At 43.6% G+C, this 26,581-nt stretch overlaps 2 protein-coding genes across 6 annotated transcripts in view; both read left to right on the top strand.

Annotated features, from left to right (window-relative positions):
* Nucleotides 1-8,433, top strand: part of prkag2 (protein kinase, AMP-activated, gamma 2 non-catalytic subunit) — a 149,668-nt gene extending 141,235 nt beyond the window's left edge. For 4 of the 5 annotated variants that reach the window (XM_012964332.3, XM_012964333.3, XM_012964334.3 and 1 more), the window contains 5 exons: nt 3,733-3,898; nt 3,989-4,026; nt 5,355-5,501; nt 6,429-6,522; nt 7,525-8,433. In XM_012964332.3, coding sequence (XP_012819786.1) covers nt 3,733-3,898; nt 3,989-4,026; nt 5,355-5,501; nt 6,429-6,522; nt 7,525-7,556 — 477 coding nt within the window. In that variant the 3' untranslated portion in view covers nt 7,557-8,433. 5 annotated transcript variants of the gene reach the window in all.
* Nucleotides 8,434-12,150: 3,717 nt separating this feature from the next.
* On the top strand, nt 12,151-21,696 carry rheb (Ras homolog, mTORC1 binding). Its single transcript, NM_001015922.2, is given in 8 exon segments — nt 12,151-12,459; nt 17,683-17,754; nt 18,281-18,348; nt 18,834-18,916; nt 19,551-19,607; nt 19,707-19,754; nt 20,191-20,272; nt 21,492-21,696. Coding segments are annotated over 8 exon segments (555 nt in total). The 5' UTR covers nt 12,151-12,407; the 3' UTR covers nt 21,585-21,696.
* Nucleotides 21,697-26,581: the final 4,885 nt, after the last annotated feature.

Below are 26,581 nucleotides of genomic sequence, written 5' to 3'. Positions count from 1 at the left end.
TTACATGAGTGATACTCAGAGTTCCCTGTATAACTCAGCCTGCAGCCTTGTGCCTTTATATGGGCACAGAACCCCTCAGTGACTGCTAATATCCTTATCATTTACAGTAGGGGGTACATTATCCCTTATAATACATGAGTGATACTCGGAGTTCCCTGTATAACTATATAGGTTATTCCCATATGAATGTGTTATTACATTTTATGTTAAAACCCCTGCAATATCCCATAGGGCAGTTGAGTAGGGGGGCTGTACTAGCCTACGAGAGTGCATAACTGCCAGGGCTAAATAAATATTTCAGTTAAGCAGAAAATAAAATAATCACATGAATAAACTGTGCCAATCTTTCAGATAAAAGGAGTAATTTATTGCCGTTACCCCCGGAGTTTATTATATCAACCTGCTTTCATTTCAGTTCATTAGGGAAAATGCTTACACACTGCTTTATCTCACTTATGAAAATGCATCCCAGCAATTCCATGGCCGCCTCCAATCATCCCATTCTGAGCTATTGCCCAGGGAACGCCATTTATTCACGCAGCCTTTCATCCGCTAATGACTTTCCCTCACACTTTGCCTTCATTCATGAGCGCAGCTCTCCCTCGCTTTACTGCTTTTCTCTTTCTTTTTCCCTTTAGTATAGAAAATCCATTGGTTTCGTCACTGGGGGGAATTGCTTCCGTATTTTGTGTTTAATGTGTTGTAATTGGTCAAAAGATTTGTGTCGCAGAATCGTCAGCAAGTTGTGAGAGTCTCCCTTTCAACACATGGAATAAGGGAGCAAGTTATTTATTCAATATCTGTGAACTGAAAAATGAGGGCAAAAAAAGCTATTAATAAAGAGCAGTGTTAACCAATAGTATCTATGGGACTAAACCACCCAATGTAAAACTGATCTGAGCACTTTTGCACCCCCCTTGAGTTTTCAAGATATTAGCTGTATTTACAGTGCTATCGTGAGTTTGAAACTGCAATGCCCCCTGCTGTTCACCTCTGGCCGCTAACTGGCAGAAAATGAACTTATTGAGCAGAGAAGCATCACCTGTCTGCTTAATTTTTCTCTCTCAGCTGACAGCGAGCAAATAGAACTGAGCAGAGATGGGTCAAGAGATGCTTTTGTACCCATTAACTTCATTCTCTACTTCAAATATCCCAGCAACCTGTTCACCTCTGGCAGCCAGCCGGCAGAAAATGAACTTATTGAGCAGAGAAGCATCACCTGTCTGCTTCATTTTCTCTCTCAGCTGACAGCGAGCAATAGAACTGAGCAGAGAAGGGTCAAGAGATGCTTCTGTACCCAGTAACTTCATTCTCTACTTCAAATACCCCAGCAACCTGTTCACCTCTGGCAGCCAGCCGGCAGAAAATGAAGTTATTGAGCGGAGAAGAGTCACCTGCTTCATTTTCTCCACCAACCTAAATTCCTTTTTAAAGAGATTCCCATAGAGCAACAACTTGGCACCAAAAAGTAGTGGAACACACTGGGCTTATTTATGAACACTGGGCAACAATGTGATTAGTTGCCATGGGTTACTGTCCACTGGCAAATTTGCCCAGTCTTAATAAATGAGCCCCAATATGTCTGCCTCCAGGCTCCCAGCTTGTCTGCCACCCCAGCTCCACCTATGGCCCTGTGTCTGTTAGGGATGCTCTTTCCTATATACAATCTATATAAACCAAATAACGAATGTGCATTGTCTAAATGCAGACTGTAGGTGGGCTTCAGCTTTCACTTGTCCACCAGTCGCCCCCCTTTTGGGCAGATTCCAAGTAAACACCCCTCCATCAGATTAACAGAAGCAGCTCGTTACCCACCAAACACACTGAAGTTCCCAAACGACGTGTATAGTGGAGGGCAGGGGATAATTAAGGGGATTACATCATGTCACAGACTCGTTATTGCTGTAATTGCCTTATGTGTCAGTCGCTAAAAATAGGCAGAGCCACTGTGCGGAGCAGAAATCAGCTCGTTAATCAGCTCGTTACTGAGCAGAGAGATCTGGGTCATTCCTTTCTACTACCTGGAACTGGCATAAGTCACTCCATATTGGCTAATTAGACCAATAATCATCTGCTCAAAGTTGTTCGGCTACCTGGTTACTAGCGTATTATTGCTCAAGAATGGATTATACAAGCCTGTGCATGGGGAGGATTAGAGACAGCGCAGAGTATACAGACTCCAATATGGTCAAGACACACAGAGCTACTAGCAGTAGTAGTGACAAGTAGCTGCTACTAAGTAGCTCTGTGTGTCTTTACCCTTGGAATTAGACACAGCGGAATAAGAAGTATAACCAGGCTGGAATGGCAACAGCCGAGCCTTTGCAGAAGATATATCAGTGCGGGAACTTGGCAAACCTTGCTCAGAACCATAATTATGCATTTGAAAAATCCGCTGGTGATTTCATGCATTAAGCGCTCATTAAAAAAAAAAAAAAGCTTAACGCCTTGGTGTCTCGTTCTTCATCCCCAGTAAGGAGGGATAATGTGAGAATGCCATTAAATATTCAGTTCTTCCTTGACTCTATACCGTGACTCTTATTGAAGGAAGAGAAGTATTTACAATTTGGCTGTATCTTCTGTTCATTGTCTGTTAATGTGGTGCTGAATAAAGCTTTGAATTTGAAGAGGGTTTGTTTATACAGGGCACACAAACTATTCTTCTTCTGGATCCGTTACACAGTGGTTCCCAAACTGTAGGGATTTGGGGGGAGCAGTGTTGGGGGACACAGAATGAATATGCGTTCGGCACCATCACTGCTCTGTGCCCAGTTTGAAGGTCAATTAGGGAAGATTTGGGGGTGAAAACACACTATATGGTAGAATCACCATCTCCAATGCATGGGCCTGAGTGCTGTTAATGCTTCTGCCATTGAAGGGATACATTGGGGCTCGTTTATCAACACTGGGCAAATTTACCTGTGGGCAGTAACCCATAGCAGCCAATCAGTGGTTTGCTTTTTCCAGCCAGCTGCTGGTAGAACAGTGAATGCAACAATTTGATTGGTTGCCATGTGTTGATAGATGATCCCAATTGTGTTTTACCATCTCAAAGAGAACTTTGGTGGAGGGGGTAAATAATGGACTGGGGTTGTGTTCCATGGTTTGGGTTAGGAACCCTGGTTCCACTGAGAGCAAACCTTATAGCCACAGCATACAACTACATTTGTGATAAGTCTGTCCTTCCATCTTTGTGGTAATGGTTGGAGAGAGGCTCCACCCTGTTTCGGTGCCAGAATGGGTTTGCTGAGATGAGAGTAGAAGAACCTGACTGGGCTGCACAGAACCCTCAGCCCAACTGAACCCCTGTTGGGTGGATTGGAACCCCAACTGTGAGCCAGCCACCAACAATGTTCCAACATCTAGTGGAAAGCCTTCCCAGAAGAGGAGGGAAATGGAAAACCAGCATCATATGAATCCCCTTGTTTTGGGAAGGAGATGTTGGACCGGTGGCTCTCCTGATGCTTTTGGCCACATTGTGGCTGATACACCGGCATTGTCCTATATCTGTATCCTTATTATCAGCTAACCGGGTCCCTTGTCCAAAGCTTGGACCTCCAGTTGGGGGCTGGAGCTGAAAGTCTGATAACCTCTTGCATAAAGGGTAGACAGCTGATTGGAAACGGGAGACATCTTGGAATGTTTTTCTGAAAGCCAATGAAATAAATAGTACCTGCAATGCAATGGTGTTTTAAAGAGAAAAACCTTAATATTTGTCATCTTCTCTTGTAGGTGTCAGAAATGCCAAAGCCTGCCTTCATGAAACAAAATTTAGAGGAGCTGGGGATCGGCACATACCACAACATTGCCTTCATCCACCCTCACACTCCTATCATTAAAGCTTTGAATATATTCGTGGAGAGGAGAGTCTCGGCGCTGCCGGTGGTGGGCGAGTCCGGTACGTGCGGCACTGATGCGACCCGCGCAGTTCTAAGATCCGATTGGGAAATGCACTTACTCACTCCCTCTTCTTTCTTTCTTCCTGTAGGAAAAGTTGTAGATATTTATTCCAAATTTGATGTAATTGTAAGTACACTTCTTTTGTGTTTTGTGTAGTCTGTCTCCCTGTGTGACTGAGTAGCTCCAAGATTTAGTCCCAGTCGGGGATATGTGCAGCTGGGGCTGAAAAACAAATACCTCCATGACATATTCCATGCTTGGGAATAAAATACAGTAACACATTGCAGGGCTCTAGATACAACCTTTTGTTTATTAAAGGGATGGGCAACCTCTGGTGCATCATAGGAGACCCTCATAATGTGCCAAGTGGTAGTTCCCCAAGAGGTAAAGGCTGGATGCCCATGAGGGTCCCACATTAATAGTTAACAGCCCCCCAATTATTAGACCAATGGTCACTGGGAGGACACCCAATTAAAAAAAGAAATGGCACAGCTACACCCCATGAACCTCCCACACTTGCTGCCTTGGGGCCTCTGAAGGCAGTCGCACTTGATGGCACGCTGGGTACCGAATATAACAACTTGCTGGAAGCGACAGTTTGAGCAGGGTGTACATAACAACCTCAACCACTAGTGGGCGACCAAGACCTTCCTAAGTAACACTTTTTGCAACAGAATTGCTACCTATTAAGCTGACTGTAGCAAGCCCCATTCTTTGCAAATAGCTGACTGACACAAAATATTATTGGTGATCAATGATCGGGCTCTGTTAAAGGGGACCTGTCACCCTAAGAAATAATTTCAAATGTATTTCTGTTGTGTTTCTCAAGCAAAATAAACCTCGTTTCGTACGATATTCGGTGCATGTATGGCGGCTCAACAAGGCTTATTGGTCGACTCGTCGATCGGCCAAGTTAATAGATTTTGATCGGGCACCATTGAAGGCGCCCAAGCAAAATCTACGTTCAGGGCTGAATCGGCAGAAGGAGGTAGAATTTCTATTGTTTCTACCTCCATATCTGATGATTCAGCCCTGAACGTCAGTGGAGGGTGGGAACGATCTTTCGCGTAATTGAAATTGCTTCATGTATGGCCACCTTAAGGCATAGAGGTGGGGCAGGCAATATATGATTGACAGCTAGGATTTTTAAATGCATTATTAATGGGTATGGATGTGTGTTTTTTTTTTTTTTTATTATTCAGCTTTTTATGTCTGGGTGACAGGTTCCCCTTTAAACTCCCAATCAACAAATTTCTATGTGGCCAAAGGAGTGGGCTACTGAGTGTTGTGAGCCCCTCGCTGTATACCATTTTACCATTAGCCTTAAGGGGGTCTGTATGTTCCTTGGCTGCATGAGATGAAAGGGTGGGGTATAAGGTGCAATGTTAGTGCCCAGTCCGTGTTCTGATCCAGTGCCAGGAAGCACTTGATCATTCTTGATCATTCATTTTCAGAACCTTGCTGCTGAGAAAACCTATAATAATCTTGACATCACCGTGACGCAGGCCCTAGAGCACCGATCGCAGTATTTCGAAGGCGTGGTGAAGTGCAGTAAGCTGGAGACACTGGAGACGATCGTGGATCGGATAGTGAAGGCAGAGGTAAGACCCCCCCCCTACTCTTATGTACTAAATCTTTCTGTACATGTTGTTATTAGTAGCTGTGTGCTCCTGTGAGCGTGGTACAGAGTGGATATGTACTGTCAGTTACCCCCTTTGATTCATACCTGAGAAAATCACGCTGAATAATCTCAGCATTTTGTATCTCATGAGTCATTTCCCAGGCGATCCGCATGTGGGTGGAACATTTGTATGAGAATTACTGGGGCCCTCCAGTTTGGGCCTTGTAGCTGAGTAAGTGCTACAGGCTGATTAGTAGTCCTTAAACCCCTGGCTGGTCCGTCTCACAGCTCCCTTGAAGAGAAATAGACATTGAGAGAGGTCTAGGAACTTGACGCATAGAGGTCTATGTGCCTGACCACATACACCTACCTGGTTTGAGGTTGGTAACACTGCGGTTACTGTGTTATGTATGATGTCTTATTGCTGCTGGCAGCTATTTTTGTTTTTCTTGGAAGAAAACTGCCTTTTGCTGCCGGCTGAATAAAAGACTTTTTGCTCTCCTGGCATTTTCTTTGGGTTATACCATTAGTTCTGCACATTCCCCTTTCTGTGCCATTTTATCAGTAGTTCTTTGGTCCCCCCCCATCTGGCACTAAATCCTGCCTGACCGACCTTGGCACAGCTTTGCGTATCCTTGCCCTTTCTAAGAATACCAGGTGGCTGCCCAGAAACCAGATCAAGTGCTGAGGCAGGTGATGGACTTGGCTCATCTCCTCATTGCGCCATCAGCATCCCATCCAGCGCACACTCCATGCCAGGGTTCCTCTTCTTTATATACAAATACCCATTTGCCACTGGGCGGCCGGAGTTACCCAGAAATCTGCCAGCTATCCTTGCTCTGGGTTTGTGTGACTCTTGCTTTGCTTATACTCTTATGCACAGTTTTAATGGGTCTTTCTCTTGTAGGTGCACAGACTGGTAGTTGTAGATGAAGCAGACAGCATTGTGGGAATCATCTCCCTGTCAGACATTCTACAGGCCTTAGTGCTCTCTCCAGCAGGTAATGGCATCGGGCTCCCACACAATGACAGAATATTGGAGATGTAAACAGTGGTTCCCAAACCAGCCCTTGGGCACCTACGCGGGATGGCAGAGTTATATAAGGAGAAAAGGAGTTTCGGGCAACAATTTCTTGGGGCAAGCCACTTAAAGGGGAAAAACCCCAAAAAAGGATTTGCTGCAGACTTACTAGGGGTGTTCCTCACAGTAGCATTTGCAGTTGACATTGTGTAGCTCAATGCTGTCCAACTGTTTCCAGATAGTGAGCCAGCTATTCACTGTTGGACATATTTGGGGGGGGGGGGCTAGATTATACATAATAGTGATGTCACCAGTGTCAGACTGGCCCACCAGGAAAACTCCCAGGGGACAATGGGCCCTCCTGTTTCTGACCATTTGGTCTACTTAATGGTATTTTTACTATTTCTGAATGGGAAGAAATAGATGGAAGGATAGATGCTAGCATGTAAATAAGAGACTAAGAATAAAGAGATTGAGTGAAAAAAGGAGGAAATATAGTTTGGAGAATGGGCCTAGAGGTTTTCTGGTGGGCCCCTGGGGTCCCAGTCCGACACTGGATGTCACCCATAGAGGACATTGGAGCTTTTATGCAGTTTCAGGGCCATAAAAATCTTTTGAAGGTCCAAATCTGGCCTCCAGTTGGGCAGCCCTGGATTAGCTAATGGTTCATTATGTTTGGATGTCATCCCTGGGCTGCTCATCTACCTGTAAGTGATGTGCGAGCTGACTAAAACCTGCCCAACCCCATTCGGACTGACATTCACACAGGATCGGACTGGGACACCGGAAAAATCCCAGTGGGCCCCGGCGGCCCAGACCCGACCCTTGCCAGTGCTCCCCCCTGCCGCATTAAACTTACGCACGCTCAGGGGAGGAAGTCGGGTGGGGGACCCTGCTGTATATATGATTCTGGGTAGAGCAGATAGTAATGGCTAATGCTGGAACATTCCAACAACAATATATTGTTTTTCATTTATTGTAGGTGCCAAAAGGAAGGAGAGTGAAGCAGAATGACCGTGAATGCAGAACATATAAATATATATATATATATAATATATAGAATTTTTTTAAAGAAAAGAAGAACTTGAATGATGTTTTTTTTGCGTCAATCTTTTGCCTCAGAAACCCTGAATGCAACAGAGGAACACAACTGGACAGGAATGTGCAACTGACGGTGTCAGCGGGCTCTTGTACCGGTCCAGCGTGGTCACGAGCTCATTTATTGGTGGGAAACGGTTGTACTTTTTTTCAAAAAATAATTTTTGACATATTGAAAATGAGGCCCTAGCGCTTCATGTCTGACGTTACGATTGTCATGTTACCTAATAAGCTGTATGCGCATAGCATAGTGCTCTGTATCAGTCCAAAAGAACTTTGCATTATGGGATACGATGCCCAGCACTGTCAGCGGGTGGGGAACCGGTGGGTGCAAAGCGACACTGTACTGAATGTGAAAGGGCTGCCAACTAAAGCCACATGTAAACTTGCCCGCCTCTTATTTAGTGTATCCTGCGGTTGCCTGCAAAAGCCCCGCCCCCCTCGCCATTCATTGCACCATGGCTGTAGTGTCTGGGGCTCACATCAAGGGGGCACTGCTACGCCTCTCTCCGCTTACTGTCAGGCATTGGATACATACATACATACATACACGGGCGATGGCAGCGTTGGCTCAATAGGTGCGACCTGACGCCAGGTTGCTTGTTTGATTTAGAGCCCAAATATATGAGACACTGAACAATAATAATCATTATTTATTTTTACTTTAAATAAAAAAATTACAAAAAACCCCAAAACCTTTTTTTTTTTTTTTTTTTAATTTTTACACAGTTCTGGTGAACGGTAAGAGCTTTTTGCCATATCATTAATAAACTGTTGATTGTTATAAAACGCACCTTTTTGTCTTTTATTCGCTTGCTCTTCTCATCTGTGGGATTAAAGGGGAAGTTCACCTGGAATAAGTTCGACTGCATGAGTGCTCCTTTGGGGATAGGTACAGGGATAGCACTTCAGTGTTTCAGAGGAGTCACATGGGGCTCTGGATGCCCCATAACCACAGCCGGTACCTTTGGAATGAGGTTGGCAATGATTTGAAGGGTGTATCTCCGTAGCCCCTGGAACAGCAGCCAGGTACATTTTATATTTCCTTATATTTAGCCCAGTTATTTAACCGTGCAAGTGTAATGGGGCATTTAAAGGGGGTATAAAACCCTCTTCATTTTAACCTCTCTCGGGGCAAAAGTGTACCTGCCCATGCAAGTGCCACCCGAGACAGTGGGTGCCCTACTGATCCTCCATTGCGCTGAATGTTTCATTTAATAATGAACAGTTCATGAAGTGTTTGTTGTCTGTCCCACTGTAACATTCAGCAGGGTCTCTGTAGCTCTTTACATCCTGTGCATAGGAGAATGGCATTTACACACAGTGGCAGCCCCGGACTGACAATCTGTGGGTTCTGGCAAATGCCAGAGGGGCTGCTGTAAGATGCCATAGACACTCACTATTTATTGGGCTGGGGTGGGGCTGTTTGGGCCTCTGTGTACTTGAAATGCCAGGGGCTATTTTGACCCCCAGTACAGGCCTGCACAGTGGCATCAACATGGCAGCTCATTGGGCAAACCAGGAGGCACTATGCTAGGAGCAGTCACTCCCCCTGCCCCCCATGGTAGCCACTTGGTTTTACAGTATTTATTAGCAACATGCACCACCTGAGGAACAGGCTGTCTATAAGCAGTTTGATTGTCTTGGAAATATATATATATATATATAATGTTATAGCTCCACCTGTGCCATATGCTGCCACTGTATCAACAAAGGGTAATAAAACGTACCACCCTTGGGCAAAGGTCAGGAGCAGCTCAACAACGACCGACCGGGCTTCTCTGGAATCTATATTTAAAGAGAAAGTTGCCCTTTAAAGGAGTCATATAGGATAAACAAAAAACGGTGCTGGTTTCACCTTGGTCTGTAAAAATGGCCCCTTTATTGGAGCGGTGGGTGTGTCCAAATGGTCCCTGTCAGAAGCACAGTCGGAGGGGGAGAGCCAATCACAGCCCTGCACTCACACAAGCAAAGACAACAAAGACAGTTCCCTATCAGGTCAGCCTTGTTGCTGATTGGTTCCTATCCTACAGTAATGAGTGCCGCCGGCCCCCCTGCACAGCCTGGGAAAGGAGGCAGTAGGAAGTGGAAGAGATGGGCGGGGCTAGTGGGGTTTTTGCAGAAATTTTCAATAAATCAGCAAGACTTTTTAAAGCCCATTCCTTCTGTATTTAGATGAGTACAGTCCATTGGCACAATACTGTTTTTTCACACAATATGTTCGCTTTACGTTTGTGTGTTATAGATGGAAGTCATCTAAATTGTCTGGTTTGTAGGATCTATTACCCCTGCAGGCAAGCTGACGCTGATTTTTTTCCATTTCCCTAATATGTTTGACTTATTTTTCCGGACCCTCTCTGATGATTATGCCACTTTGCTTGAAATCACACACCGGAAAGCTGAAACACAAATAAAGTGACTTTAATCAAAAAGCACAAAGAAAGTACATTTTTCTCTGTGTTGTTGTGTTAAAACCTTCATGATTTTGCACAGTAAAAGGGAATGTAAAACCTCAGGACATATTTATGTTATATTAAGTGTTCTTCTGAGCACTTTTACAATTTACTTATTTTTGTTCTGCTTTTCAGGGACACTGGCAGTTTTATACTGCTCTAAGTAATGAATTAGATACCATAGCGCCACCTGCTGTTCATTTCATGACTGGGAACTGTCAGTAGAACATGACATTATAAGGAAAAGGAAAGTCTTGGGATGTTGCTCTGATTAAAACCAACCAGGGAAACATCAGGTGCCTCTTCCCTGCTCACTGACTTTTATTTTCTCATTAACTTCATTTTCAGCCAACTGAACAGACAGCCAAACTGAACAGCAGGTGGTGCTGTAGTTTCAAAACTATAAAAATAAAAGAATTCTGAGCAATTGTTCATTAATTTGGCTCGGTGTTTCCTTTAATAGCAGGTGAACTGAACTGTATCCTTTATGTTTAGAGTAGGAGGGCTAAAAGGAGCCAGAGAGCCCGTCACAATGCAAGGCATGCAGTGAAATCTGTTCCCAGGCCTCCCGCTATATGCATAGCACTGCTGTAAAACAAAAAATAAAGGGCATTAACTCTGGGAATAGAAACTGGCGGCTAGAATGAGGCATAAAGGGTCATTGAGAAAGATAAAAAATGTTCTGTCTGGTACAAGGGGAGAGGGTAAAACAGAACATGGGGGGGCATTTCACTAATGGTACCTTTAACATTACTTAGAAACCTCTGGAATTTCTCTGGAATAAAAAGTGTTTATAAATGAGCCTCAGCTTAATGTGTCCCAAATATCCCTAGTGCTGCTCCCATTACTCCCCAACAGGATGTCCCTGTGCCCTTCTGGCCACACCTCGCTATACACAACAAAGCCCCTTGTCCTGCAGTCCCAGTATGTCAGTCTCCTGTAAGGTCTGTGAGAGCTGCCACGTTTTATTGTGTCGTTCCATGTCCTTTACTCCCCACTGCCAGCCAAAATGTCTCCAGTGCCGCTCACATACAAGCACATCCCCAAGCCTGCCCAAAGGGAAGTAGGGATACTTATTATGGGGACAAATGTACCTGGACCACTGCTACTATAGGCACCATCTCTCCCTACTATACCTGCTATCCCACAGCCCCAGTCCCTTCCCAGAGACTATTATCCCACTGCTACTATAGGCACCATCTCTCCCTACTATACCTGCTATCCCACAGCCCCAGTCCCTTCCCAGAGGCTATTATCCCTCTACTGCTACTATAGGCACCATCTCTCCCTACTATACCTGCTATCCCACAGCCCCAGTCCCTTCCCAGAGGCTATTATCCCCCCACTGCTACTATAGGCACCATCTCTCCCTACTATACCTGCTATCCCACAGCCCCAGTCCCTTCCCAGAGGCTATTATCCCCCCACTGCTACTATAGGCACCATCTCTCCCTACTATACCTGCTATCCCACAGCCCCAGTCCCTTCCCAGAGGCTATTATCCCCCCCACTGCTACTATAGGCACCATCTCTCCCTACTATACCTGCTATCCCACAGCCCCAGTCCCTTCCCAGAGGCTATTATCCCCCCACTGCTACTATAGGCACCATCTCTCCCTACTATACCTGCTATCCCACAGCCCCAGTCCCTTCCCAGAGGCTATTATCCCCACTGCTACTATAGGCACCATCTCTCCCTACTATACCTGCTATCCCACAGCCCCAGTCCCTTCTCAGCTCTCCCTCCTATACTACATACATACATACTCCTTTACCCTAAATTCCATCTCCCCTCTCTAATCCAAAGCTATACTTACAAAGGTTCCATAAAACTATCCCTATTACAGATTCTCATTTTCCCGCCCTTAGCTGACAGAGAGGCAGCTGCTTTATCCAATGAAATATCGTATACAGTTAAGTGGAGCGACGCTAACGTATCGGACGCGCTTATTGGATACAAACAAAGGATACGCCAACGTCACAAGACATAGCGCCCAATCGCAGCGCTTGTGTATGACACGTAGTTCTGCCCCCTGTGGCGGGAGGCGGGGAATGACGCAGCGAGAATAGTGAGAGGGAGGAGAGAGTTATAGAGCGGCGCGGAAGAATTGTTTTACACAGAGCTGCTGTACCGAGGCGGGGTGATCGGGCCACCGTGTGACGGAACTATAGCCGGGGCGGGAATAGACGCGATAGTAGCAGCCACACTCCCACACTAGAGTTGGAGGGAATCTGTGCGTCGTTGCGTGCTCGGCCCCGTCGGTGGATGCGGCGCTCTCGTCCCTGAAGGGAAGGAACGGTGGAGGCAGCAAAGATGCCGCAACCCAAATCACGTAAAATCGCCATCCTGGGGTACCGCTCCGTGGGTGAGTGTGACGGGCAGTGGGCGGGCTTCACCCTAGGGAGGGCGGGGCTTGGGCTAATGGCACATTTAGGGCGGGGAAGCCAGAGTGCACTTGTTCATGTCTGTCCGGCCGGGGCTCAGGGATGTGCCATTGCGGGCTTCATTGGAGCCACAACATCCCCGGGCTCGCCATTGCCCCTTCCGTGGGGTGGAGAATCCTGGGGCAACTAGTCATGGCAGGGAAGCCTCCCGTCACGGGCAGCCAATGGTTAATGAGCTTCCCTCCCTTGTTAGGGGCACCTTCTCTAAATGCAGCATACATAGGGTTAAAGCTTCCACCTTGAACTACAATTCCCGGCATCCCCCCCTGACCTGCTGCTGCTTTAGTTTAATGATAGGCAGCATCTCTAGTCCTGTAGTGTAAATATACTGCTGCCTCCCCAGCCTGTACGCCCCCTGCTGGCCTGCTTAAAGCTTCCACCTTGAACTACAATTCCCGGCATCCCCCCCTGACCTGCTGCTGCTTTAGCTTAATGATAGGCAGCATCTCTAGTCCTGTAGTGTAAATATACTGCTGCCTGTACGCCCCCTGCTGGCCTGCCCGCACAGGCTTCTGGGATTTGTAGTTCCTTAGCCCCAGGAGAGGCAAAATGAGGTCGTCTTAACCTTTTTTTTTTCCTAGAGAACCCAGTCTTGTGACCCACCATTTGGCTGAGAGTTGACTGTAATTACTAATGTAGGCGGATAGGGCACTTTAATAAGGAGGCTAAACAGCATTGCGCGTCCAGATGTGCGGAATCCTGCGCGTTATAGGGATGCGTGTGTTCTGCCATAATGGAAAGTAATACACTTGGCTGTGTGCACACTTTCCCCCGCCCCGGGGCAGCCATTACAGGGGGTGGAAATGAAAGGCCAGGAGCCATTGAAACACAATGGGTGATATTGTTTAACCAATACTCTCTGTATTACAGCAGTTCCTGAAGTGGGGGGGGGCTGCTCCCTACTGGGGAATGTGGGGCAGGGGGTTAAGACTGGGGGAGAATGGCCATTTGTATCGCTGGATACACCTAGGGGAGTAGCAAGACTTGGGCTGAATATGTCTTTGCTGCCCTAGATATCCTTGTTAGGGATACGCCGATATCTTCCTTTATCCACTAATAAAGGACACACACTGCTGTATTAGGCAGTAGAAAATGGAGATTAGAGAGGGCAGGTAGTTATTGGTTATCAAGATATTGTCCATCTGCCGTTACTCAGGCTCCTATGTGTGCCTCCGTTGCACTTATATACAGTGTCCGTTTATATTGTACATGTGAGCAGCTTCAGTCGGTGCAGAGGAGCATTGGGAAGAGCCAGTAATAATGGCAGCGGGGCTCTATAGAATAAATGTGGGCCGGTATATTTGTAAAGAGGAGTTCCAGCCCTGGGTCTCTGCTCAGAGAGGGGATGTGCTGATGTTACACATTGACACCCCCTAAGGCAGGGATCCCCAACCTTTATTACCCATGAGCCATATTCAAATGTAAAAAGACTTGGGGAGCAATACGATCGTAATACATGTTCCTGGGGGTCCAAATAAGGGCTGTAATTGGTTATTTGGTAGCCCCTATATGGACTGGAAGCCTACGGGATATTCTGTTTGCCAGTACATCTGGGTTTTATTCAACCAAAACTTGCCCCCAAGTCAGGAATTCAAAAATAAGCAGCTGTTTTAAGGCCACTGGGAGCAACACCCAATGGGTTGGGGAGCAACATGTTCCCCTGAGCCACTGGTTGGGGATCACTGATCTAAGTAGACTTACACCTGCACAGACCCATTAGTTCTGTGGGAGTCACACACTTTGCTGTTTGGCTGTACCTGGCAACGGAGCTTCACCTAATCTAGTGGATCCATATAACGTATAGTTCTGCTGCTTCTGTTGGTTTGCACAGCAGCCGTATGACATGTTATTGGATTACAGAACCTATTAACATGTTTTATGGCGGCTATTAAATCTCCACATTGTGCATAGGAGGCAGCTGCACTTGGATTTGTGTAAAGGCTGTGGGGCACAATATCTTTTTCCAGGTTATATCTTGGACTGCCAGCTGCCAAGCATCAGGTTCTGGCACCAAGAGAGGCTACTTGGGACCCTTGGGCTTTATTATGCTGTCTTTCAGTGAATCATCTCACTGCATATTTGTAGCAGCTGCCGTCTATTGGTGATAGAAGTAGCAAGTTGTAGTAGTGCCAGTGATTGCTATCAGGGCAGAGTTGTGCTGTATTTCCCATGCAGGAAACAACGTGGCACTCGTGGCTCTGTGCCACCTTAGCCTCCCATTCTCATTACACTGGGACTGGGCAGTGTATCTTTAGGCTAATGCCTCATGGGCTACTGATCTCTCCGAAATGCACAAAATTTTTTGTCCTGCAGGCAACTTTACATGATTTTGGAAAGACAAAGCAGCATGTAGTAGTGACCCACACCTGACCCGAACCCTACCCAACCTGGCTAGTCTGCACTATTTATAGACCCGCTCCTGATCCACCCACCAATAATGGCACAAAAGGGGCGGGGGCATGCCTATAAATATTAGAGCCGGAACTGGGGAGCCGACAGTGTAAGGTCGCGGGCAGAGCAAGCCAAAGAGCTTGACCCAAACCCGTCTGCGACCTGAAAATGTTATGCATTTGCCTGAACCCATGGGATAATCATTAGCAAGATATGAATTGCATGGGTTGTAGCAATGCAGATTTATAGCAGAGGTTATACGGATACTGTGCCCACAGTGCTGCTCTGCTTCTGTATGCAGTATAGGGACCGGTTACTTTAAAGGAACACTGACATGGGAAGACGTTTTTTTTTCAAAACCCATCAGTTAATAGAGCTTCTCCAGCAGAATCCTGCATTGTAATCTGTTTTTCCCATGGGGCTAGCCATATTCTTCATTTCCCAGGGTGCCACAGCCATGTGACCTGTGCTCTGATAAACTTCACTCACACTTTACTGCTGCGCTGCAAGTTGGAATGATATCAAAGTACCCCATAAAAATCATGACAGTATCACTTTAATCTCTCTTCCAGCTGTTTGAGAGCACAACCCCTGCTATGGCAGTAGGTACTCTGTAGTGCAGCATCCATGTTCCCAAACCTTTCCTGGCACAGCACTTACTGAGGGATGTCAGGTTGGGTACATCGTGCTTTGCACAGTCAGCGAATGGGGAAGAATGAAGGAGAAAAGTTGCCTTGTGGGAGTTTTCTCAGCTGAATAGCTCGTTTTTGACCGCATTTCAGTATTTTTATGTACATGCCTATATTGGCTACAGTGCAGCATATTTTTCAACAATCTCTGTATGAAAGCAGGTACCCACTACTTTGTATTCACCTTCACGTGTATAATGCACCAATACAGATGCACATAATGTCTGTTTTGGTAAATGGCAGCCAGCAAATAGTGGGTCTGTACTTTTGTGTTCCCAATATACAGAGCTTTGGAAAAACCATAGTGCCATCCATGGGATATTGGGGCGTGGGTATGGTACTGCTGCATTAGTTACAGGCTCCAAAATTTGATTTTAGAAGTGCAGTCAAGTTGGTATTGACTGAAGGTGACCCTATAGCTAATGTTTCAATATATAGTTGGTGCCCCCTATTGCAAAATATAAGGATTTTATAAGTCACTGAGGAGTTCCATTACCATATATAACCATGAGGCCAAAGGGCGAGTGCAGGGTGGCTGGGGCCACTCAGAACACTGCACTGTAGGATAGGAACCAATCAGCAGCTAGGCTGGCCTGATAGAGAACCTAAGCCTGTCCTTGCTTGTGAATACAGGACTGTGATTGGTTCTCCCCCGAATGAAAGCTGACCTATATTTACCATTGCCTACAAAATTTGGCGGGGGGGGGGGTTAAATTATAGCCAGTCATTAAAGGGGGCATATAGCATATGTGCAGTATGTGGTGCCTATAACAGGTGCTGCTGTTAAAAAGTGCAATATTTTTTTCCCCCTTTTACTGGGCAATTTTGAGCTCAGTGCTAAACTGGATTGGTGCTACTTGATATATAATTATGTAGGTGTAGGTGCGGCCGGCTCTGAATCTATAAGCTTGCCTGGCATGCATCGGCTGGGCCCCCAAGGCTTTATACACATTTTGGCTTCATTTTAGTCAGTGTGGATTAAAGTGCTTAAAGTAAAAGTTCAATCAGTGAGGATGTATGTAAGCAAATTCCTAGCTAATAGCATTTCTTTATTACTCCCTGGGCACACTGGCTTTTGAGGACTATTTGCAGAGACAGGAAAAGATGAGATGGCTTTTTCTCTTATATTTCTGGTCTCTACGAGTTGCTCTTGTGGCACACTGGTGTTTTTCCCTAAAGTAGCGCAGTGCTACCATCTTGCCTCTCTCCCAGGCGTGAACAATGTTGGAATGTGGAACCCATAACAAATTAGCCTTTCCTATGTCTTTAAACTTTCTAAGGCCGCAAACATATACATTAACTGTATACTGCAAGGGCTGAATATACCATAAATGTCTGACAGCTGGCCCAGTTCCTAAGGTTCCCAGATTCACTCACCTCCAGAAGGGGGAAGGAGGCTACACTTTTGAGCTAAATGGGTTATTATTAGGCAAATTACTTGGTTGGCAAATAATGACAATATAATCACTGCTGTAGCTTCTGTGTTTTAAAGGAACAGTAACACCAAAAAATGAAAGTGTATAAAAATAATTAATATATTATGTACTATTGCCCTGCAATGGTAAAAGTTGCGTGTTTGCTTTATAAACACTACTACAGTTTATATAAATACCCTGCTGTGTAGCCATGGGGGCAGCCATTTAAATTGAAAAAAGGAGAAAAGGCACAGGTTACTAAGCAGATAACAGATAAGTAGCATAGATTCCCATTGTATTCTACACAGTTATCTGTTATCTTCTTATGTAACCTGTGCCTTTTCTCCTCTTTTTAATTTAAATGGCTGCTCCCATGGCTACACAACAGCAATTTCTATTAACTACAGTAGTCTTTCTGAAGCAAACAGACAACTTTTACCAGTGCAGGGCAACGGTACATTATATTTTAATTATTTTAAAACATTTTTATTTTTTAGTGTTACTGTTCCTTTAATGTTTAGATCCTGTGCGTAACCCTAATTAGAAAGGACAGAATACAGACCATTTAGTTACATACAGTTCTACCATTCTCTTATTGTGCTGTTTGAGGAAATAAACACTGCAAAATACATATCTTTTTGTCTTTTAGGAAAATCTTCATTGACCATTCAGTTTGTTGAAGGGCAATTTGTTGACTCGTATGACCCAACTATAGAGAATAGTAAGTACATTGCATATTATGTATATTGTGAAAAGTGACTTGGATGCTGCCGGTTGTACCGGAGGTTGCAGCAGCAGGATAGTTATTACAATGACTTTGTAAAGCCGAGCTAACGTTCTTTGCAATATGGTCAGTGATCATACTCTCCATTAGACCCATAAGTAAGTGCTACACAAGTAAAGCATATACTGATATAAAGTGGATATGAACACTGCTCACAAGTAACCTATTAGTCCCTTTAATGGTACCCAAGTAAAAAATACACATGCTTTTTGATGGCTGAAATATCTCTGTTAATTACTGGTGATTTTGAAGATTACATTTAGTCAGTTTGTTTCTCTACCGGACTATTCCCAGCAGTGCTGCTAGGTTAAATATTTAGCAAAAATACATAAAGGCAATTCCAACTTCAAAATCCCTGTTTCTCCTGTTTATTGGAGTAATGACTTTATACTATACTGTACAGTACTTGCTATTAGTTTTGCGTTGAATAACATGCTGACTGTGTGTTGTTTTTGTTTTTAAGCATTTACTAAGCAAATTTCTGTGAATGGACAAGAATATCAGCTTCAGTTGGTAGATACTGCTGGACAGGTAAGCGGCTCTTTGCTTAATCATGTTGCAGTAAAAGGGATAGCAGTGCGAAAATATATTTTGCTTTTAGTTGGAGCTGTTTTATACAGACATACAGGTACTTTATATAGTGTCAGTGTTTGATTATCTGTTAGATTGGATATGCTGGTTTCATAATGTTAATGTTACATTAAAAATGGTGGGCAGGAAAAAAAAATGAGCCAGCAGGAGAAAATACATTTGTGCCACAAATGGAGCCTTATTACGGCAGTTTTAGCAGAAGCCAATAGGGCTGGGTATTTCTGCAAGTGCTTAGTTCTGCCGGCTTCAGATTGAACAGAGCGTGCGCTGGGGGCTGGAGGGGAGCCGGGCAGTGTAGAATGTGCCTGACAAGATTGGCAAAGTAGATCTTGTGTTTGTGCAGCCATTAGTTGTGTCTGGCAAATCTCATCTTTTTGTTTCTTTCTTAATTTATCATTAACCTTGATCTGTGTGCTTCCTTTCAGGATGAGTTTTCCATAATTCCTCAGACATACTCCATAGATATTAATGGATACATTCTTGTATATTCAGTCACATCAATTAAAAGGTAAGGCTGTTGTTTTTGAACCGCATGTTTGATATACTGCTATACAGTAAAGACAGTGCTTGGGAGTATGGGAGGTAGTGTGGTGCTGACTTGGTGTAGTCAGAGATAATCTTCCTTGTGCTATGAGCCTTGGGCAGAATACTATAGAGAGCTTGTGTCCGTTCAACCCCAAGACGTGTCGCTCAAATACAAAACCATTACTTTCAGTTTGACTTGGCACACCGCTGTTTGTGTTGGAATGGTCCAACGCTGCAGAAGCACATGTCCTTTTTGGGTTATTTACTGTTGGCCAGTAAAATATGACTATTCTTGCCAAGACCTTTGAATATTATGATAGTTCTTTGGTTTCTTATTGGTAGTGTGACATTCAAAGGGAAATATTTAAAATTATTCTGCTGTTGGGTTTGTGGGGCTCAGAATTCCTGACAGGCAGCTTATTGCAAGTAAATGTCAGGGTGAGGAAAAACTTCATATCAGGGGATGTGAAATTGAGCTTTCGCTGTATTATTAATTACTCAAACCTTTTAATGAACTAGAAGTGAGGATTTGAACTTAAAGGTCTGAAAACCTCTAATAATGTCCACGTTATTTATGCCATATGTGATTTCATGCTTATTCATTTCTTCCTTTTCAGTTTCGAGGTGATTAAAGTTATCCATGAGAAGTTGTTGGATATGGTGGGAAAAGTTCAGTAAGTTTTCCTTTTTTTGATTTACTACTTATTTTTTTTTATTTTAATTGCATACTACCTTTATTTTGTAATACTTATCTGCCGTTTGCTTTGTTTTAGAGTACCCATTATGTTGGTTGGAAACAAAAAAGACTTGCATATGGAAAGGTTTGTGGTGAATTTAACACTTCCATGTTCTGCTAACTGAAATGTTTATTATGTATATTATGTTTTAGCAAATGAAATAAATCACAGGTTTTCTTGCAGAAAAACTGCAACACTAAACAAGTTTTAGTTCTTCCTCAAACCGCAATACCTTTTTTAACAGAGCAACCCACTAATGGCATGGTCAATACACTTATCTGTTACACTTATCTTATCTTACAATACACTTTTCTGTTGGTCTGTATGTATTAAACCATTTTGGCAGCTAATAATTGTTTGTCAATGTTAATATAAAAGAGTTAAAAAGGAATGATCTCTTTTCATTCTTTTTTTACAGATAAGTATGTGTTCCAAAATTGTGCTTATAGGCAAGCACACAAGTGCTTGCTTTATTCACGATTGTCCTGTGATATTCACATGCTTTAAATATTTAATATAGGGTGATAAGCTATGAAGAAGGAAAGTCATTGGCTGAATCTTGGAATGCTGCTTTTTTGGAATCCTCTGCTAAAGAAAATCAGGTAAGCTTAACAAGTTGAGTGAGTGGAATATATCCATAAAATGTGGTACCTTTTTGGTATATTTTCAATGTCCTGGTGCTGACAGAATACCATGTTATGTGCCGTACAGACACCTCCGTAATGATGCTGCCATCCATAGGGGATATAGTACAAACAGGGGGCCAAACATTACTATAACTAAAAATGTATATGCACAGTAACTAAAATATATACAGTAACATATTAAGTGGATATGTTGAGAGAAAGGAGGTACCTGCCCTGCAGAGCTTAAAATCCAAGATGAAAAATGGCAGCTCTGTTACCACAAATGAAGGCTTGCCCAGGTGTTTTCAGATTCACAAAATTAAAACCAGGGTTTTTAAACCAGGTAAACAAGTTTAGGAATGTCTGTTAAAGGCCCTATTAGTCACATGGGCAAGACAGCATCTAGTTCTTAGCTGTTACTGCTTCTGTTTGTAAGATGATATGATTTATTTTTAAAGGAAAGGGAAGACTTGGATTTGCAACCCTGCTACTGTTAAGAGTATGGGCATATGGGGCATATGGTGCTTTTCTCAGCCTGCGTTTTGAATGGAGGTTGAGAAAAGCATGTTACAATCTGCAGCTTCCTGTAGCTCTGCAGACAGGCACTGGGTCAGCCTCTGTGCAGCTACACTGAGTGGACTTTGGCCTGAGAAATGCAAAAGCACACCTTTTCCAGCCAAAATCTGCTCAGTGTGGCTGCACATAGGCCAACCCAGTTTCTGCCTGGAGCTACACAGCTGTAAAGGGGAGCAGATCCTCTTTTCTACGGGTGCACAGGAGATGCAGACTGAGAAATGTATATCACACAACCTGTGTGCCCAGTGATCACAGGGTCAGCAAAGCATATAAGGATGCAACAGTCTTTCACAGCAAGAAAAAAATTACTAACGGGGAAGTGGCCAAGAAAATCTTGATTTTGGGTGGTTTGGGGGTTAAATGCAAGGGTAAACCTGTTAAGATTTGGGTAGGAGTTAGAAAATTGGGGTGTATAAAAACTAACTCTGTGCCCAGGGCTCTCTGCTACAGCCCCTATATCTACCACAACACTAATGTGTTTTCCAAGTCACTCTGATTACAGATGATTTTATAGGTTGAAAACCCTAGTTTTTAAAATTATCCTAAAAAAACAAATGTAAAAGTTCTCTTTAGTCTTTTTTTCTGCACTAACGCCTATTTGTTCCGCTTTCCCATACAGACTGCAGTTGATGTTTTTAAAAGGATAATATTGGAGGCAGAAAAGATTGATGGCGGGTCTTCACAAGGGAAGTCGTCATGTTCTGTAATGTAATTCCACTACACAAGACGCGGACACTGGGAATATATTCTACTTGAATAAGCAAACTGCCTGTTCTACTTCAAAACTATGCTTTTCTGTTAACTATTTCCATGCCAGAGGAGCCAGGTGTTTCCTGTACTTGTCTCCTCTGGCAAGCAAAGGTTTAACAATGGTAAGGTATGGATGGTCACAGCCTTCTTTTCTTTTTTTTATGGTTTTTCTTCAGATTGTCATAATCTGACTTCTGTGCAGATGATTTCACTGCCATCTTCAAAATGTCTCAATCACAAACCTCTTCAATTTGTATATCATATTTCTTAATATTATGGCCAAGACTTTTACTGGCATTAATTTTTCATTGTAGTTTGTTTATAATATTGTAATCATACAGATGATACATATTGTTACATTACTCTTACTTAACCAGGCTTGAATGTCAGTGTTTCTTTCATTGTTCAATGTAAACTTGTAAATAAAACAGCTGCAGACCTTACAGGTTCCTTTGTATGTGTTCTACAATGAACTCACTAAGGAGTTTATTGTAGAAAAAGAATTGAATTGTCCCTTTTGAAGAACAGGTTGGGGGAAAAAGCTACCTGGGGAGAAGGGTAAATGAGTGAAGAAGCACTGCAGTTCCAGTAGTACGGTTATATAGGGCTGCTAGTTAGGGGTCAGGAGACGTATTATTATATGGGACTGGTATATGCAGTGTGAGAAAAGGAACTGGCCTCTTTCCTGGAAAGAAACCCAGGATTCTTTGTAAAGGAACTAGGAATTGAAAGGAGCGATTTGCTCCTTCAAGGTTTAAAGAAATGGATAAGAAGGAATGTATTTGGCTTCTTTCCACCCATAGGAATGTGCCCTTGCAATTAACTGTATCAACTGTAAATCTCTTCTTAAAACGAAACGTGTATTTGGAAACATTCTATTAATATCCCAAATTCCTGCATTCATAGAGCAGTAAGAGGGGCTTCACGGGGATATTCTTAGGTTTGTAGGGAATGCCACATATTATCAACATATATTATATAACCCTTCCTAACTGAATATATTCTAAAACATACGCTGAAAACGGCAAACACAGTTGAACTATTTCTTCCAAGAAACAAACGAGTAATGCATTTTACAAAATGAACAAAGTTCCTGCGGATAAAGAATACAATTTTTTAGTTTGGGATACGCTATGTTTAACTCAGGTTCAATGGTGCAAGTCCTCTTTCTCTTTCTAGTTTAGCTACAGTTTTATGCAATGGGTGGATAATAAGCTCTTGTGGGTTTCTCACCCTCTTTGTTTGGCTACAAACTTACCGTTACTTGCTTTCTCTTTTCTCTGCAGTCCCAGTCATCCATAATAAAGTCCCTTTATATAGATGTTTCTCATTAGCCATATTGAGACTGGCAACAGGGACTGGCCACCACTCCCTGTCGCACCATAGCTCCGTTCTGCCCCTAACAACAAAAGCTAAAGGGGAAAGAGAACCAGCACCAGTTGCAGTTGTTGCCCCTTTACAGGATTATTTAACCTTTTTGCTATGTTTCCTATAACGGGAGAATCCTCTCAAAGCTTTTGGGTAAAGCCTGGAGTTGTGTCCCCAGCTAGTGTGTTGCTGGTTGGATTATGAATAATGTGTTTCACAAAATATTTATCCCTGGCTCTTGCTTCATTCACTTCTAACGGCATTCTTTTCGAATGCATTTAAGCGATACCATGGGTAAAGATATCTGTAAAAAAAGGCTTTTTTTTTTACCCATATATGCTGACCATATCGATACATTTGCACCCCTGTGAGGCCCACTATAGAATCACATGAGCATGATTGGGACTCCGCAGGGTCAGCAGTCTGGAGATTAGTTCTAGATGCATGAGACATCAGTCCGGAACCCGTCGGCACACTATGCAACTGGCCTTTCTGCTGGCACCTGTCTGAACCCAGCTCTCCTACACATTGCCTTGTAGCAACTTTCCTCGAAAAATTCAAAATTTCCATCCTCGATATAAACTCCACCAATTACCAATATACTGAATTCCCACAAATGCACAGCATGGCACATAGAGAGCTATGAAACTGCCACGTGAGTGCTCACTGTACCATTACATAAGGGGGCCCTTCATCAATTCTAAGCACCTCTCTAGTCTGTATTTCAGTACAAAGCTATCTGTTCCATAGGCTTTAATTGCATTTATACTATATGGCTGGTCATTGTTCTGATTTTAGTGGCCTAAGCAGCTGATTAAAAGGCCCAGAGAAGAACTGCCTTCTGCTACATTGTTTCTAGAGTCATAACTAATATACATGTACAAATAACTTTAAAACCATTGTTAACATTTACAGAATGTATATTGGAAAGCTGCTTTGAATGACATTTTCTTTCATTATTTGAAAAACCAGGTCTTGGGTGGAGATCATACTTGATATACAGAAAGATGTCTCTCAACCCAGTACCTATGCTCTAATTGCTAAGATAGGTAGTTTATATATCCCTGGGTCATTACTGCTCCACCGACACAAAGGAGGAAACCGTGTCTCTGCTCAGGGGGGGCTGCGTTATCGTGAAAGATGTTAAATATAGGTGCCACCCGTATCTGCGGAAGGAACATGCCGTACATAGGGCCATGGGTGGTCTGACGGTAAGATCAAGCCTTTATTGTGGGGGTAGCCTGGAACACACAGGGCTCCCCAGCCACGCAGTTGCCATGTTTCCCGGGCTGATATATCAATGCTATATTTAGCCAATAGCACATACAGCTCTCCTGAGATGCTTGCACTGCTTTCTAGCTACTGGAATGTGCCTAACATGAAATATTAGGAATGTGTTGGGGGGTGGCGGACCCATTAAAATGATTAGTGCTGGAAATGCTGAGGAATAGATTGCTGCATCGTGGAATTACCAGCCCTCCAAATGTTATGTGATCCCTAAGCACAATCCATGCTTAAATAAATGCATTTTCTGATAGTGAAGCCATGATGGGAAAGTGGTTGAAATAGGTATAGGGGCTTTGCACAAACATTATTGCGTGCTGAAGCTTTGCATTTGTTGTACTGCATAATAGCCCCCACTGAGTCCATATATGGCTCATTTTACTCTTCTGGAAAATAATTGCATTTATTTCAACATCCAACACTTGAGTGAAAGAGTAAGTGCCCCCTTAAACATCAGCAGCAACAATTGCAACCAGACACTTAGTAGCATTAAAAGGATTCTATCATGATTTTATGGTATATGGTTTTTATTACTATATTATTATTATATTCACATTGCAAATAATTGATTCTACCATTTTAAATTGTATCCTTGAACCAATAAATGTAATATTGGTGCGCAGGCAGCTATTTCATTGCTTTGTGCCTGAGTCTGAGCTTTCAGAAGGAGCCAGCGCTACCCATTAGAACTGCTTTCAGCTAACCTATTGTTTCTCCTACTCCCATGTAACTGGAGGAGTCCCAAGCCGGACTTGGATTTCTTACTATTGAGTGCTATTCTGATACCTACTGGGAGCTGCTATCTTGCTCCCTTCCCATTGTTCTGCTGATCGGCTGCTGGGAGGGGGGGGGGGGATATCACTCCAACTTGCAGCTCAGCAGTAAAGTGTGACTGAAGTTTATCAGAGTACAGTGTAGGTATTTAGTAAGGTTCCCCTTGTCCAATAGGTGTGACAGATATGTAATAATTGGGCAAATCATGTAATTACTGCATACACATGTTCCCTTTGTCTGTCTCAGCATGCGTGTACGTAATGGCTTTGTACAGAATGAGTTCATTCAGAGGAAGGCACATTCACTAATGACGGTTCTGCTCCAGTTCCAGACTAAATATCCAGCGCAGACCAAAGAGGAACTGCAGTGCGCTCATTTGTGATTGGCTGAAGCCCGTATTCAGGTTGCACTTTGCCCCAGATACTGTTGCCGTTGGGCTCTGCAGGGAAGCTTGCAGCATCATCATCTTCATGTTTGTGCCAAAGAGTCCGGAATGTGGTGGCATGCCAAGTTCTGTACCCAGCTTAGAGATCCGATTGGGTAAGAAAGAATGAGAACATTCCCCTATATAAGTCTGAAAAAGAAAACACGCGGCTCCTTTGCACAACTAACTGGCATCACGCGAGGGGCCCTTAGATTTATAGCCTTCAGGCTGGAATTGTGATATCAGGCGGTTAGCTGCTGCCCAACTCATATGGTTTAAAGGGGAACTTCACCCAAACTTAGGCTTTTTAAAAAACAAACATAATTTCAAGCAACTTAAGCAACTTTGAAATATTCATCAGTTACAAAATATGCCTTTTCATGATTTTTTATTTAATAATAAGGTTTGGAACAGTTCCCTAAGCCCCGCCCCCTGTTCCCCTGCTGATCTGGCTGACTACTTTGTGACTCAAATAAAATGTAACAGTAGTCGCCTGTCCTCAGCCTGCCTTCAGCCTGTCTCCTCCCAATCCCACAATTCCCTGCTGCACACGTGATGTCAATAAGGAAAGGAACATCCCAGTGCAATGCATTGTGGGTTATGTAGTTCCTGCATGCTGTGTGCAATTTGTAACATCAATGTTTCAGTCCCTCCTCCCCTGCCAGGATTTCAAATGATGCAGAAAGAGAAGAACTGTTTTGCAGCTGGATTTCATCATATAAAAATAGTATTTATATTTGAAGGAACAGATTACAGGGATAGGGATATTAGGGGTTTCAGTGTTGTGTGGGGATCTTTAACAAATCTTGGTTCTGAAGCCGGAGTTCCCCTTTAATTGGGATAGTCACCTTTAAATTCATTTGATTCATAATGAACACAGTTTGCTGTTCATTGTGTATTTATTTACTATTTTGGTTTGCACCTGTTATCTGGTTGCTAGGCTCCCATTTGCCTTAGCAACCAGGCAGAGGCCTCCATGGCAGCCTGGAAAAGGAGAGGAGGTGAGAATTACTGTGCAGGGTTGCCCATAAGCAGACATTTGATTTCAGGGACTGACTCCCTTAATATGGATATGTTCCAGTGGCCGCATAGCTGGGAAACATTATAAC

Source organism: Xenopus tropicalis, chromosome 6, assembly GCF_000004195.4.
Source record: "Xenopus tropicalis strain Nigerian chromosome 6, UCB_Xtro_10.0, whole genome shotgun sequence".
Lineage (NCBI taxonomy): Eukaryota > Metazoa > Chordata > Amphibia > Anura > Pipidae > Xenopus > Xenopus tropicalis.
The sequence above is the reverse complement of the archived record's forward strand: the minus strand, read 5'-3'. Positions and strand labels throughout refer to the sequence as shown.